Consider the following 14,978-nt stretch of genomic DNA (forward strand, 5'->3'; position numbering starts at 1 on the left):
CCCTTATGAATAGCCCTCAACACTTCATGTGAATAAAGAGCTAGTTGTGTTTCACAAGTACTATGTTTTTTAAACCCATGTTGACTGTGCCGGCCGGGGTGGCCGAGCGGTTCTAGGTGGTACAGTCTGAAGCCGCGCGAGCGCTACGGTCGCAGGTTCAAATCCTGCCTCGGGCATGGATGTGTGTGACGTCCTTAGGTTACCTAGGTTCAAGTAGTTCTACATTCTAGGGGACTGATGACCTGAGCAGTTAAGACCCATAGTGCTCAGAGCCAACCATGTTGAGTGTGTGTCAATAGACACGAGGTAATTCATAATGTTTGAGCACAATATATGGTCCAAAATCCTGCTGCGTATCGACGTTAGCGATATGGGCCTATAATTTAGTGGATTACTCCTACTACCTTTCGTGAATATTGGTGTGACCTGTGCAGCTTTCCAGTCTTCAGGTAGGAATCTTTCGTCGGGCCAACGGTTGTATATGGTTGTTAAGTATGGAGCTAACGCATCAGCATACTCGGAAAGGAACCTAATTGATATACAGTCTTGACCAGAAGACTTGTTTTTATTAAATGACTGAAGTTGCTTAACTACTCCGAGGATATTTACAATACGTTACTCATGTTGGCAGCTGTTCTCGATTAGAATTCTGGAATTTGTGAAGGCATTTCCGATGGCTGTGTTTAGTAACTCTGCTTTGGCATCTCCATTGCTATCGCGCAGAGAAGGCATTGATTGTTTCTTGCCGCTAACAGCACATATGACGAGAATCTCTTTGGATTTTCTACCAGGTTTCGAGAGAAAGTATCGTTGTGGAAACTGTTATAGGCATCTCGCGTTGTTAATTTAGTTGATATAAATATCTCACTTGCTGCCGATACTATTTCTTTGAATTCAGGCTACATCTGGTCTAGACTTATATTATTAATTTGGAATGAGTGGAGATTGTGTCTCAGGAATGCGTCAAACGAATTTTTATCTGCTTTTCTGAATAGGTATATTTTTCGCTTATTTTTCGAGGATTTGGGGGATTAGAATATTCAATCTCGCAACGACAACTCTGTGTTCATTAATCCCTGAATCTGTTTTGATGTTCGTTATTAACTCAGGATTATTTGTTGCTAAGAGGTCAAGTGTGTTTTCACAATCGCGAACAATTGTAGCCTGCTGACGTGACTTATTGTTATCCATAAAAATTGCATCGTTGTTCGGAAACATTAAGTCCATGAATGGCTGCAGGCTCTTTCCTAGTAGCGGAATATAACCATTTCCAATTAATGATCGGTCAGCTGGACCAGAGAAACGAGTCCAGTTCACGTAAACACAGCCCACACAGTTGCGGAGCTACCAGCAGTTTGTGCAGAGCCTTGTTGACAATGTGGGTCCACGACTTCCTGGGGTCTGTGCCACACACGAACACTACCATCAGCTCTTACCAACTCAAATTGGGACTCAAGTAACCAGGTCACGGTTTTGGAGTCCTCTAGAATCCAACCAGTAAGCTCCAGAGTGCAGGACAGCCAGTGCAGGCGATATCGTGCTGTTTAGCAAAGGCAGTCACGTCGGTCGTCTGCTGCCATAGCTCACTAACGCCAAATTTCGACGCATTGTCGTAATGGATACCTTCCTCCCACGTCCCACATTGATTTCTGCGGTAATTGCACTCGTTGTTACTTGTCTGTTAGCACTGACAACTTTACAAAAACGACGCTGCTCTCTGTCGTTAGGTAAAGGCCGTCGGCCATTCCGTTGTCCTGGGTGAGAGGTAACGCCTGAAATCTGGTGTTCTCGGTACACTCTTGATACTGTGGATCTCGGAATACTGTATTCCCTAACGATTTCCAAAACGGAATGTCCCATGTCTGCAGCTCCAACTACTATCCCGCGTTGGTAGTCTTTAATTCCCAAAGCTTTTTCCATACTACGGCCAGCTGTGGATGTGCAGATCACTATCACCTGAGTGTATCTCGCGACATTAAGACTGACGAGATACTGGCCGGCGGTGTGGCCGAGCGGTTCTAGGCACTACGGTCGCAGGTTCGAATCCTGTCTCGGGCTTGGATGTGTGTACGTTCTTAGGTTTAAGTACACATCTGGCCATTACAATTGCTACACCACGAAGATGACGTGCTACAGGCGCGAAATTTAACCGACAGTAAGAAGATGCTGTGATATGCAAATGATTAGCTTTTCAGAGCATTCACACAAGGTTGGCGACACCTACAACGTGCTGACATGAGGAAGGTTTCCAATCGATTTCTCATACACAAACAGCAGTTCACCGGCGTTGTCTGGTGAAACGTTGTTGTGTCGCCTCGTGTGAGGAGGAGAAAGGCGTACCATCACGTTTCCGACTTTGATAAAGGTCAGATTGTAGCGTATCGCGATGGCGGTTTATCGTATCGCGACACTGCTGCTCTCGTTGGTCCAGATCCAATGACTGTTAGCAGAATATGCACTCGGTGGGTTCAGGAGGGTAGGAACGCCGTACTGGATGCCAACGGCCTCGTATCACTAGCAGTCGAGATGACAGGCATCTTACCCGCATGGCTGTAACGGATCGTGCAGCCACGTCTCGATCCCTGAGTCAACAGATGGGGGCGTTTGCAACACAACAACCATCTGCACCAACAGTTCGACGACGTTTGCAGCAGCATGGACTGTCAGCTCGGAGACGATGGCTGCCGTTACCCTTGACGCTGCATCAGAGACAGGTGCGCCTGCAATGGTGTACTCAACGACGAACCTGGGTGCACGAATGGCAAAACGTCATTTTTTCGGTGTGTCATTGGTTGCACGCCTCGGTCAGCTCTTGTTCGCATAAACGGTACTTTGAACAGTGGACGTTACATTTCAGATGTGTTACGACCCGTGGCTCTACCCTTCATTTGATCCCTGCCAAATCCTACATTTCAGCAGGATAATGCACGACCGCATGTTGCAGGTCCTGTACGGGACTTTCTGGATACAGAGAATGTTCGACTGTTGCCCTGACCAGCACATTCTCCAGATCTCTCACCAATAGAAAACGTCTAGTCAATGGTGGCCGAGCAACTGGCTCGTCACAACTCTCTTGATGAACTGTGGTATCGTGTTAAAGCTGCATGGGCAGCTGTACCTGTACAGGCCATCCAAGCTCTGTATACACCCAGGCCTATCAAGGCTGTTATTACGGCCAGAGGTGGTTGTTCTGGGTACTGATTTCTCAGGATCTATACACCCAAATTGCGTGAAAATGTAAGCACATATCAGCGCTAGTATAATATATTTGTCCAGTGAATACCCGTTTATCATCTGCATTATTTCCTGGTGTAGCAATTTTAATGGGCAGTAGTGCACTTTACAGCTAATGTAATCGCATGTCAGTTCTAGTATAATATGTTTGTCCAATGAATACCCGTTTATCATCGGCTTTACTTCTGGGTGTAGCAATTTTGATGGCCAGTAGTGTAGTTCTAAATTCTAGGGCACTGATGACCTCAGATGATAAGTCCCATAGTGCTCTGAGATCTTGAACCATTTGGACGAGATGCTGTGGAGAAACGGTCATTCGAAGCACAAAACAAGAGCTCTAAAATGCTGTGAGATCTTCGTCTTCTACTGTGGATCGCATGTCTTATACTGAACAAGTGCCCATAGCTCTTAAGATATGTATTTTGGACTCCATGTTTACTGGAGTTTCTTGCTTCGAATGATGGCTCTGGTCATATCACTGAAGATTAACCATTCGACCTAGAAAACCCTGCATACGTTGGACAGATTGATTTTGCTGTTTGTCGTCCATAAGACATTGTGTGTGTTATATTTGGAGCGTATTAATTTTGATTTGCATGTTTCGGTGTAACTTAATATTATCGAATGTGCGATAACGCTAGAAGCTGAAGAAATGGATTAAAGTTTATGCTACGGCCGGGACTGAGACCCAGGTGTTCGTGCTTGATAGGTGGAAATGCTGACCTTTACACCACCACAGCGCAGACTGAAGTTCGTGTTGGGCAGGGCACCCGACTCTGATAGTTCGTGCAGCATTGATGAGCGTAGTGTTCGCTGGTACAGTAGCGCAGCGTGTGTGCTCAGGTGGTTGGCTGCCTTCTGTAACAGAAAATGGATCAATGGCGAACTTGAACAACCATCGTGGGACGTCCGCCCGGAACAAAGAGAACGAACAATAACGAACAAAATGTGGCCACAAAAAAAAGGAAATTTGCTGCGGTGTTGTAATGGACAGCATTTCTACTTAGTAAGCAAGAATACGTGGGTTCGAGTCCCGGCAGTGGTAACAATTTTAATTTGTTTCTTCAGCTTCTAGTGTTATCGTAGATAAAGACGAGACTGAAATGTCTCGGGGGAAATGTAATTATAAGACCTATATTATTTGATTTTATCACATGTTTCTCATGTATACCCATTTTGTTGTAGATCGTTTCAAAGTGGCATAATGCAGAAACGGATAAGGTGTAAGAAAGTCAATGAAACTGTAGTCGAGACGAAATTGTTGTTATAGTGCTACTTGACAAGAAGTTTTGACAACTTCTCTAGTTGTCGTATTCAAATGTCGAGATTAAAGTGGCGAGTCTTGAGGCAGGAGATGCCGTTGAAGCGAAGCAGGGGAACCAGAGCACATTTTGCTTGCATCACGTTGGAACACAAATAAGTGCTGCAACTTCCTGCTCATAAATACGAGGGTAATCCCCAAAGTAAAGTCTCCTATTTTTTATAAGTACATACACTCCTGGAAATGGAAAAAAGAACACATTGACACCGGTGTGTCAGACCCACCATACTTGCTCCAGACACTGCGAGAGGCCTGTACAAGCAATGATCACACGCACGGCACAGCGAACACACCAGGAACCGCGGTGTTGGCCGTCGAATGGCGCTAGCTGCGCAGCATTTGTGCACCGCCGCCGTCAGTGTCAGCCAGTTTGCCGTGGCATACGGAGCTCCATCGCAGTCTTTAACACTGGTAGCATGCCGCGACAGCGTGGACGTGAACCGTATGTGCAGTTGACGGACTTTGAGCGAGGGCGTATAGTGGGCATGCGGGAGGCCGGGTGGACGTACCGCCGAATTGCTCAACACGTGGGGCGTGAGGTCTCCACAGTACATCGATGTCGTCGCCAGTGGTCGGCGGAAGGTGCACGTGCCCGTCGACCCGGGACCGGACGGCAGCGACGCACGGATGCACGCCAAGACCGTAGGATCCTACGCAGTGCCGTAGGGGACCGCACCGCCACTTCCCAGCAAATTAGGGACACTGTTGCTCCTGGGGTATCGGCGAGCACCATTCGCAACCGTCTCCATGAAGCTGGGCTACGGTCCCGCACACCGTTAGGCCGTCTTCCGCTCACGCCCCAACATCGTGCAGCCCGCCTCCAGTGGTGTCGCGACAGGTGTGAATGGAGGGACGAATGGAGACGTGTCGTCTTCAGCGATGAGAGTCACTTCTGCCTTGGTGCCAAAGATGGTCGTATTTGTGTTTGGCGCTGTGCAGGTGAGCGCCACAATCAGAACTGCATACGACCGAGGCACACAGGGCCAACACCCGGCATCATGGTGTGGGGAGCGATCTCCTACACTGGCCGTACACCTCTGGTGATCGTCGAGGGGACACTGAATAGTGCACGGTACATCCAAACCGTCATCGAACCCATCGTTCTACCATTCCTAGACCGGCAAGGGAACTTGCTGTTCCAACAGGACAATGCACGTCCGCATGTATCCCGTGCCACCCAACGTGCTCTAGAAGGTGTAAGTCAACTACCCTGGCCAGCAAGATCTCCGTATCTGTCCCCCATTGAGCATGTTTGGGACTGGATGAAGCGTCGTCTCACGCGGTCTGCACGTCCAGCATGAACGCTGGTCCAACTGTGGCGCCAGGTGGAAATGGCATGGTAAGCCGTTCCACAGGACTACATCCAGCATCTCTACGATCGTCTCCATGGGAGAATAGCAGCCTGCATTGCTGCGAAAGGTGGATATACACTGTACTAGTGCCGACATTGTGCATGCTCTGTTGCCTGTGTCTATGTGCCTGTGGTTCTGTCAGTATGATCATGTGATGTATCTGACCCCAGGAATGTGTCAATAAAGTTTCCCCTTCCTGGGACAATGAACTCACGGTGTTCTTATCTCAATTTCCAGGAGTGTAGATTTGTTTATTTCTACAATGGTTTACGTCAGTTAACAGTTTGAACATTTAGGTATTTTTGGACATAATCACCACTTCTGTCGATGCATTTTCTTAGACGCTGTGGTAGTTTTTGTATGCCCATGTCATACCAGCTCGCCGCCATGCTGTTCAGAAAGTTATGAACCTCTTCTTTCACCTCGTCGTCGAGCTGAATCGCTGGGACCACAATTAACACTGACAGGTACTGTGAGGCTCTGAAAAACCTCAAACGGGCAATTCAGAACCGGAGAAGAGGAATGTTGAGCACGGGCGTACACATTCTCCACGACAACGCTCGCCCACACATCGCTCGGCAAACTGTTGCTCTCCTGCAACAGTTTCAGTGGAACATAATCACCGACCCACCCTATAGTCTTGAGTTGGCTCCCAGTGACTATCACCTGTTCCCTAGCTTAAAAGCACATTTGGTCAGAAAGCGATTCATCTCCGACGACGAGGTGAAAGAAAAGGTTCATAACTTTCTGAACAGCATGGCGGCGAGCTGGTATGACATGGGCGTACAAAAACTGCCACAGCTTCTACAAAAATGAATCGACAGAAGTGGTGATTATGTTGAAAAATAGTTAAATGTTCAAGCTGTTAACTGACGTAAACCATTGTAGAAATAAACAGATCTATGTACGTATAAAAAAAACACGAGACCTTACTTTCGGGATTACACTCGTACTTGCCTGTTAAGGCTTTTTTTGTTCAAGTGTGTTACATTCGACCTTTTTATTTCTTGTAACGTTTTTTTACAGTAGCTCTTGCATTTGCGTGGGACTTGGAAATGTTTCGTAGGGTCCCATGTTCATAGTTTGTTAGGAGACAGCTGAAGAAGGCAAGTGGGCTAGTTGTAGAACTCTAGCGTAGACAAAACGACAGCTATAGCTTGGCTGCAAACTCAGAAAGTACTCAGTCGACACATACGCATCATCTGGCCATCAACAGAGAGAGCAGACCACGAGGGACATTCGATAATTAGAGAGAAACTGGCGTAGAAATGGATCAGTCTGTAGGAGTAGCTTCGTAACTTGTCGACACCATTGGGGGATGAGCTGAGAAAAGCAGACGGATATTTTTTTTTTAACGTCTGTGTTGCATATAACGGTAGCGTGTCCGCTTGTAGTTTCCACATTACCTCAACAATGTTTAGTGACCCGTTTTTGCTTTCTGAAGAAGAAAAACTGGCAAAAATATTTTTTGAATGATTTTGCAGTATGGTGAAAGGTGTACTAAACCGCGGAAACTTTGGTAAGTAGGTAGAACAGTACAGAATAAGTGTCTGACCTCAGTGACTGACTAGCTACTTGGTGGCTGGCGAGCTGAGTTGTCAACTCATTTACTTCAAACCAGTATAGACGACATTATTCGTGAATACCGAAGTGTTGCAGTTGGACGTACAACAAAAACAGTTGCAGTTACTTTAGGCATCATAACGCTTCCAGTATCGAGGTCAAATACAGCAAAATAAGTGCAAGGTGGATCCCGAAACAGATAACGCAGCAACACGAGGGAACAAGGCTCTAAGCGCTGCCAGACTGGAAACAGTGACCCGTTTCTAAACAAAACGAAACTTACTCTGCGTCCACCTCTGCAGAGATGGTTACGGGACCACGGCTGTTCAGTACAGAATTTCAAATCAAACACCCTTTAGCCGTCTAATTTCCAAATTGTTTTATTGGCCTACCAATTTCGGCGATATGTTACGCCATTTTCAGGTCCCCTGACCGATGTGTAGTAAGATTCCAGCCTCGGATCCTGCCAATATAGGGATGTAGGGGACAGCGTTCGAAGACTAGATTTTTGATACAACGAACAATTTAAACATCATGTGCGAGCGGCCAGCATTCAAAGACTGGTATCTGCAGATTTTTGATACAGTGTGGTAGATAATGTTTAAAATGATCGCTGTACCAATCAGGAATCCACTCATTGAATGGTGGCCAGTATTTTGTCCGGACCAAAGGCGTCACACACGTCAATTAGGGGGCATGAAGATGGCGCGTAATATGTCGCCGATACTGGTAGCCGAATAAAATAACAGTTCGGAGATTTAGACGGCTGAAGGGTATTTGATTTGGCATTCTGAAATGTAACTTAGGTTCGCCATGAACTAAAGTCCAAAAGACAAAGCATTGAGTGGAACAACGCCATCTTATGTGTCCAAAAGAAATTCAGAACGCAAGCATCGGCGGGAAAAGTCATGTTGAACGTTCTTTGAGCTGCTCCAGGTGTCGTCTTTTGGGATTATTTGGAATATCCGCGTACAATAAACACCACCTACTACTCTCAGGCATGCCGATGAACGAAGTGAAGCTAGCAGTGAGGAAAACACGTCGCAGATCTCAAAGAAAAAGCTGCGATATTCCTACACTGCCGATATGACCCAAGACGGCGCTGGCAAAATGGGTTGGAAGATACTGTGTCATCGTCTCTACAGTCCAGATTTGGCTCCCTCGGATTTTCATTTGTTTGGTCCACTAGAGGAGGAAAAAGTTCGCTTATAAGGAAGTGGTTCAAGAATTTGTGGGAAAATGACTCAGACAACAAACTAAAGATTTTTTGTGCATCAAATATTTAAAAAGCTAATTGGCCGTCGTAACAAATGTATTATTATTGGGGGAATTATGTTGAGAAGTACTAAGTCTCATTTTGTAAGACGTGCTTCAAGGATTTTGATCATCAGTCAGTAAAACGGAACCCATATAGAATCACCTTGTTGTACGGCCGTTTGCCTGTCCAAATGATAAAAATCATTGTTTCCACGTACTGACGTACGTATCAAGTTGAAATTTAGGTCACTTACTAAGGTCTACGGTTCCTTGGGGGTGTAAAGAACTAAATCAGTGCAGTCAAATACGGCCACTTGTGTCATATTTTGAAACTCGGAAACTCACTGACCAAAACATGTAGGGTTCTTCCCGTAGACCTAGAATCATGAAATTTGGCAAGAAGTGAGGTTTCACAGTACAACTAAAGGAAAAATCCCAAAATTGTGAATTTGTAATTATATCACACGAAAAAAAATTGTCCTTCGTTATTTCTGTTAAGGCCCCTTTTTCTCAGGAACAGGTGAACGCATCAAGTTGAAATTTATGTCGCATACTAAGGTCAATTTTCCACTGGTGGTGTAAAAAGTCAGTGCAATCAAAAGGTGCGACCGTTTATGTCACATATTTTGATACTAGAAAAACTTACCTCATCGAAATCTGTACCGTGTTTCCCATTAACCTATACTCATTAAATTTGACAAGAAACAAGGGTACAAGTAAAGGGGAAAAAATCCGAACATTGGGAAACTGTGGTTATGTCACATGGAATAAAATCTTTTGTTACTTGCTGTCTGAGTTACAACTTAAAATCGAAACATTCCCTGGACTGATATCTTTCCAGTATCAACGTCGTTAAGAGGTAAAAGTGTTATAGATACTGAACTCCCGGGATGGATGAACTGCCTGCATGCATAGTTAAGTACAGGGCGTGAGTTCTACTGGCGTTAGGCCAACTACTTTCTCTGTCAGTTTGTCTCTTTAATTGCTGAATGTGCCTCGTGTTAACTGACAGGTCTCTTACGCAAGCCACCGCTTTCCCCATGTGCTTGTGCTCGTAATGTTATGTGTGCCTCACTGCTTTTCGTTTTTAACTAATTTGTGCGTGATTTTATCCTGAGAAACTCAGTAAAGTATGTAAATACCGTAAATTTGATTCAAAAAGTTCTTGAAGTGAAGTGACAGCAAGACAGCAAGAAACTCTTCAGCGCGCAATCCCCGCAACTATAGTAGTTGTGAATCTTTGAGCATGGACTATAATTTTAAAAAAGACAATCGATTTATTAAAAAAAAGAGGACCGTTAATCTGAATCTTGTGGAAAGAGGACGTGTTGCTAGGCCGTCGCTCAGAACGTACTGTTACATTTAATGAAAATTGATATTTTAATGATAAAACCAAGTAAAGTACATGTAAGAGTTGCCAAACATTTATGTATAGAAATTTTCTGGAAGTGAAGAAGAGAAATATCCCGTTTTTGGAAAAGGAGGTGAACTTCATTGTCGTCGCCGTGTATCAATCGACAGAATCTAATTCGATTATGTTCCTGTACAATAGTACTGTGATGAACTGCACTGATCAATTTATATGTAGCAGGCAGTGTAATTTGAAGGAAGTTTGTGCGCCAAGCAATCTCCTTTTCTCACGGAAAGCTGATTGCTGTTTGATCTTATTTACTTACAACAGTGGTCCCTTAGGTATGAAAAGCTACGAAAGCTATCCGCAATTCGGCCAAGTAACTAACAAAGTCGTATTTTAAACCTTAAAGAACAATAACTTCCTCCAAGTTGTAATACGTCACCAACTGGTGCGGAAGCTGATCATTCAAGGAGGCAGCAACCAAAATTCAGGTAGCAGTTACGACTTAAAGTAAAAATCTCAATCAAAAATCACTCTCTCTCTCTCTCTCTCTCTCTCTCTCTCTCTCTCTCTCTCCAAACACATATATAAATAAAATTGTAAACAGCCGACCAGTTGAAATGGATAAAGAAATTCTTTACCTAGGTTTCGACAAATATAAATTTGTCTTCTTCGGAAGGTAACCTAAGGACAATGAAATCGTAGCATACATTAAAAAAGTATGAAACTTATAAACGAAGACTAATTTTAAGACAAATTAGAGAACTCTCGCATTACAGAAGTATGACAGCGACTACTGGTTCTTACAATTTTACATTAGCAACGACTAATGTACCATCGCCGTTCTTACAATTGTCGACATAGATCCATGTGTCAAAAATAAAATATAGCCCTAGAATTAGGGTTTGTCACGTTAATATAAAATAGCTCGTGGGTCTTGTAGAGCTCACAACCGACTGAGTGTAATCGGCGAGCGTAGTTACTCTGAAAAAAGGGCAGGTGGCGCTCGTGCCAAGAAACGTGTGCCAATTGGCGTACCAAGGTAACGTGTAAATTATCACTATTAATGACGTCCGTAGGTAGAGTCTAGATGACACTTTAAAGAGAAATCTTGTACATTCAGTAGAGATCGGCGATTGGTTTTCCAATTGAGGGGTTTACAAACTAACCTCTAACAACTGTCCTTAATATTATATTGGTCAAACGGGCAGATCTGTGAAAACAAGATACAAAGAACACCTATTAGGTGAAAAAGGAGCGAATATACACAATTGTACTTTTGCTGAACACCTCCTGATCGCCAGTCATACGCCAAAACATTTAGAAGACACTGTTCTCCAACTCAGAGAAGACAAAGGGCGTAGATTAGGTCTGTCCGAAGAATTACATATTTTTAAACATCTTGAGCCAAAGGACTATAAAATACTGAACGACCAGTTGATTCTTGCTTGTAGACAATTTTTCGAAGGCTTTAAACCTGTACTGTTTACGGTATAACATTAATGCTGGTAACCTTAGTGATTTATTTCCTCAGGAAGCTATGATGCACCTTCAGTGATTTTAAGCTCACTACCCCTTATGTAATGGTGGTTTTGTCAGAATGTATGTTTGCTACTACATCGGCCCTTATGTGATTTTGCCTGGCTCTAAAGTTTTAAATTTTGTTTTGTGAATATGTGAATGTGTATTAACGGGATAGTGTACCAGTGTTCGTAATTTTTTCTTGACAAAAGCCATTATTGTCAATTTTAAAGTTCTGACATGTATACCGTTTGTGGGCTTCACTAATGTAGTAATGTAATTTTCTATATTTTGTCTGTATATGCAACTGGGCGTAAGTTTTTTTCGGCGTAAGCGCCACCTGCTTTTTTGATGTATAACTACATTATTTGTACCAATGCTCCTATACTTTACAACAGGAGTGTTAATTTCCTTCCTTTTTTATTGTTACTCTACCTAAGGACGTTATTAATCCTGATAATTTACACGTTGCCTTTGTGCGCCAATTGGCACACGTTCCTCGGCACGTGCGCCACCTGCCCTGTTTTCAGAGAAACTACGCCCGCCGATTACAAAAAAAAAAAAAAAAAAAAATGGTTCAAATGGCTCTGAGCGCTATGGGACTCAACTGCTGTGGTCATTAGTCCCCTAGAACTTAGAACTACTTAAACCTAACTAACCTAAGGACATCACACACATCTATGCACGAGGCAGGATTCGAACCTGCGACCGTAGCAGTCGCACGGTTCCAGACTGCGCGCCGAGAACCGCGAGACCACCGCGGCAGGCCTCGCCGATTATACTCAGTCGGTTGTGAGCTCTGCAAGACCCACGAGCTATTTTATATTAACGTGACAAACCCTAATTCTAGGGCTATATTTTATTTTTGACACATGGATCTATGCCGACAATTGTAAAAACGGCGATGGTACACTAGTCGTCGCTGTCATACTTCCGTAATGCAAGAGTTCTCTAATTTGTCTTAAAATTAGTCTTGGTTTATAAGTTTCATACTTTTTTAATGTATGCTATGATGTTCATTGTCCTTAGGTTACCTTCTGAAGAAGACAAATTTATATTTGTCGAAACCTAGGTAAAGAATTTCTTTATCCATTTCAACTGGTCGGCTGTTAATAATTTTATTACGTTAAACCGTTGCTTTTGTGCAGCTATGTTTAAAATATTGACATATATAAGTATTCATATTATTAAGATAAAAGTAATTTTATTGACAAAATGCCAAACTTTATAATTTATCCAATACGTGCTCCCACTGTGGACTCGCGTTTTCTTTTGAAGCGCTCGCCGACGTTTCGGCTGATTCTGTGCTTCCTTCCTCAGCTGCGCGACATGCTGGCCAAGTACTCGCCGTGGGGAAAGCCGGGCTGCGGCGCGCCCAACCCTGACGGCATCCGCAAGAGGAAGATGCGGCTGGACGGGCTCTTCCCGGACGACGAGAAGAAGGTGCGTGGGCGAAGCTCACTGCGTGCGTTATAGGTTAGATTAGATTAGTACTTGTTCCATAGATCATGAGTACGGCACTTCGTAATGATGTGAAACGTGTCTCGTTAATAAAAGGTCTCTATAAAGATATTACTTTAGACAAAATATTACATGACGCTTTTTTTATCCGGGGGTGGGGTTGGGGAAATTACCCACTTACTATATCCAAAAGTTCATCTAATGAGTAGAAGGGATACCATAAAGAAATTCTTTTAATTTCCTTTTAAATGCTATATGGCTATCTGTCAGACTTTTGATGCTATTACCTAAGTGACCAAAGACCCTTGTGGCAGCGTAATTTACCCCCTTCTGAGCCAAAGTTAGATTTGACCTTGAGTAATGAAGATCATCCTTTCTCCTAGTGTTGTAGCCATATACACTGCTATTACATTTGAATTCGTTCGGATTGTTAATAACTAATTCCATAAATGAATATACACTACTGACCATTAAAATTGCTACACCAAGAAGTAACGCAGATGATAAACCGGTATTCATTGGACAAATATATTATACTAGACCTCACATGTGATTACATTTTCAATTTGCGTGCGTAGATCCTGAGAAATCAGTACCCAGAACAACCACCTTTGGCCGTAATAAAGGCCTTGATACCCCTGGGCATTGAGTCAGACATAGCTTGGATTGCGTGTACAGGTACAGCTGCCCATGCACCTTCAACACAATACCACAGTTCATTAAGAGTAGTGACTGGCGTATTGTGACGAGCCAGTTGCTCGGCCACCATTGACCACACGTTTTCAATTGGTGTCAGATCTGGAGAATGTGTTGGCCAGGGTAGCAGCCGAACATTTTCTGTATCGAGAAAGGCCCGTACAGGACCTGCAACATGCGGTCGTGCATTATCCTCCTGAAATGTAGGGTTTCGCAGGGATCGAATGAAGGGTAGAGCCACGGATCGTAACGCATCTGAAATGTAACGTCCACTGTTCAAAGTGCCGTCAATGCGAACAAGAGGGGACCGAGACGTGTAACCAATGGCACCCCATAGCGTCACGCCGGGTGATACGCCAGTACTTCGATAACTAATAAACGGTTCCAATGTGCGTTCACCGCGATGTCGCCAAACAGGGATGCGACCATCATCATGCTGTAAATAGTACCTGGAGTCATCGGAAAAAAGTGACGTTTTGCAATTCGTGCACCCAGGTTCGTCGTCGAGTACACCATCGCAGGCGCTCCTGTCTGTGATGAAGCGTCAAGGGTGGCCGCAGCCATCGTCTCCGAGCTGATAGTTCGTGCTGGTGCAAACGTCGTCGAACTCTACGTGCACATGGTTTTTGTCTTGCAAACGTCAACATCTGTTGACTCAGGGATCGAGACGTCGCTGCACGATCTGTTACAGCCGTGCGGAGAAGACGCCTGTCATCTCGCCTGCTAGTGATACGAGGCCATTGGGATCCAGCACGGCGTTCCGTATTACCCTCCTGAACTCACCGATTCCATATTCTGCTAATAGTCATTGCATCTCGACCAACGCGAGCAGAAATGTCGCGATGCGATAAAATGCAATCGTGACAGGCTACAATCCGACCTTTATCAAAGTCGGGAACGTGATGGTACGCATTTCCCCTCCTTACACGAGGCAACGCAAAAACGTTTCACCAGGCAACGCTGGTCAACTGCTGTTTGTGTATGGCAAACCGGTTGGAAACTTTCCTCGTGTGACCACGTTGTGGGTGTCGCCACCGGAGCCAACCTTGTGTGAATGCTCTGAAAAGCTAATCATTTGCGTATCACAGCATCTCCTTTCTGTCGGTAAAATTTCGCGTCTGGAGCATGTCATCTTCTTGGTGTAGCCAGTAGTGAACATATTGTGAGGCTACAGTGAAGATCTCTAGCTCTTTAAATAAGTGTATGCACGATGATCTTG

The 14,978-nt window shown here is 44.3% G+C and overlaps 1 protein-coding gene across 1 annotated transcript in view; it reads left to right on the forward strand.

Moving 5' to 3' along the window:
- Window positions 1-14,978, forward strand: part of LOC126293301 (uncharacterized) — a 270,221-nt gene that overhangs the window by 174,100 nt on the left and 81,143 nt on the right. The window contains exon 3 of the mRNA XM_049986432.1: window positions 12,923-13,045. Within this exon, the coding sequence (XP_049842389.1) occupies window positions 12,923-13,045 (123 nt within the window). The remainder of the gene's footprint in view (window positions 1-12,922; window positions 13,046-14,978) is intronic.

Source organism: Schistocerca gregaria, chromosome 10 (genome assembly GCF_023897955.1).
Source record: "Schistocerca gregaria isolate iqSchGreg1 chromosome 10, iqSchGreg1.2, whole genome shotgun sequence".
Taxonomy (NCBI): domain Eukaryota; kingdom Metazoa; phylum Arthropoda; class Insecta; order Orthoptera; family Acrididae; genus Schistocerca; species Schistocerca gregaria.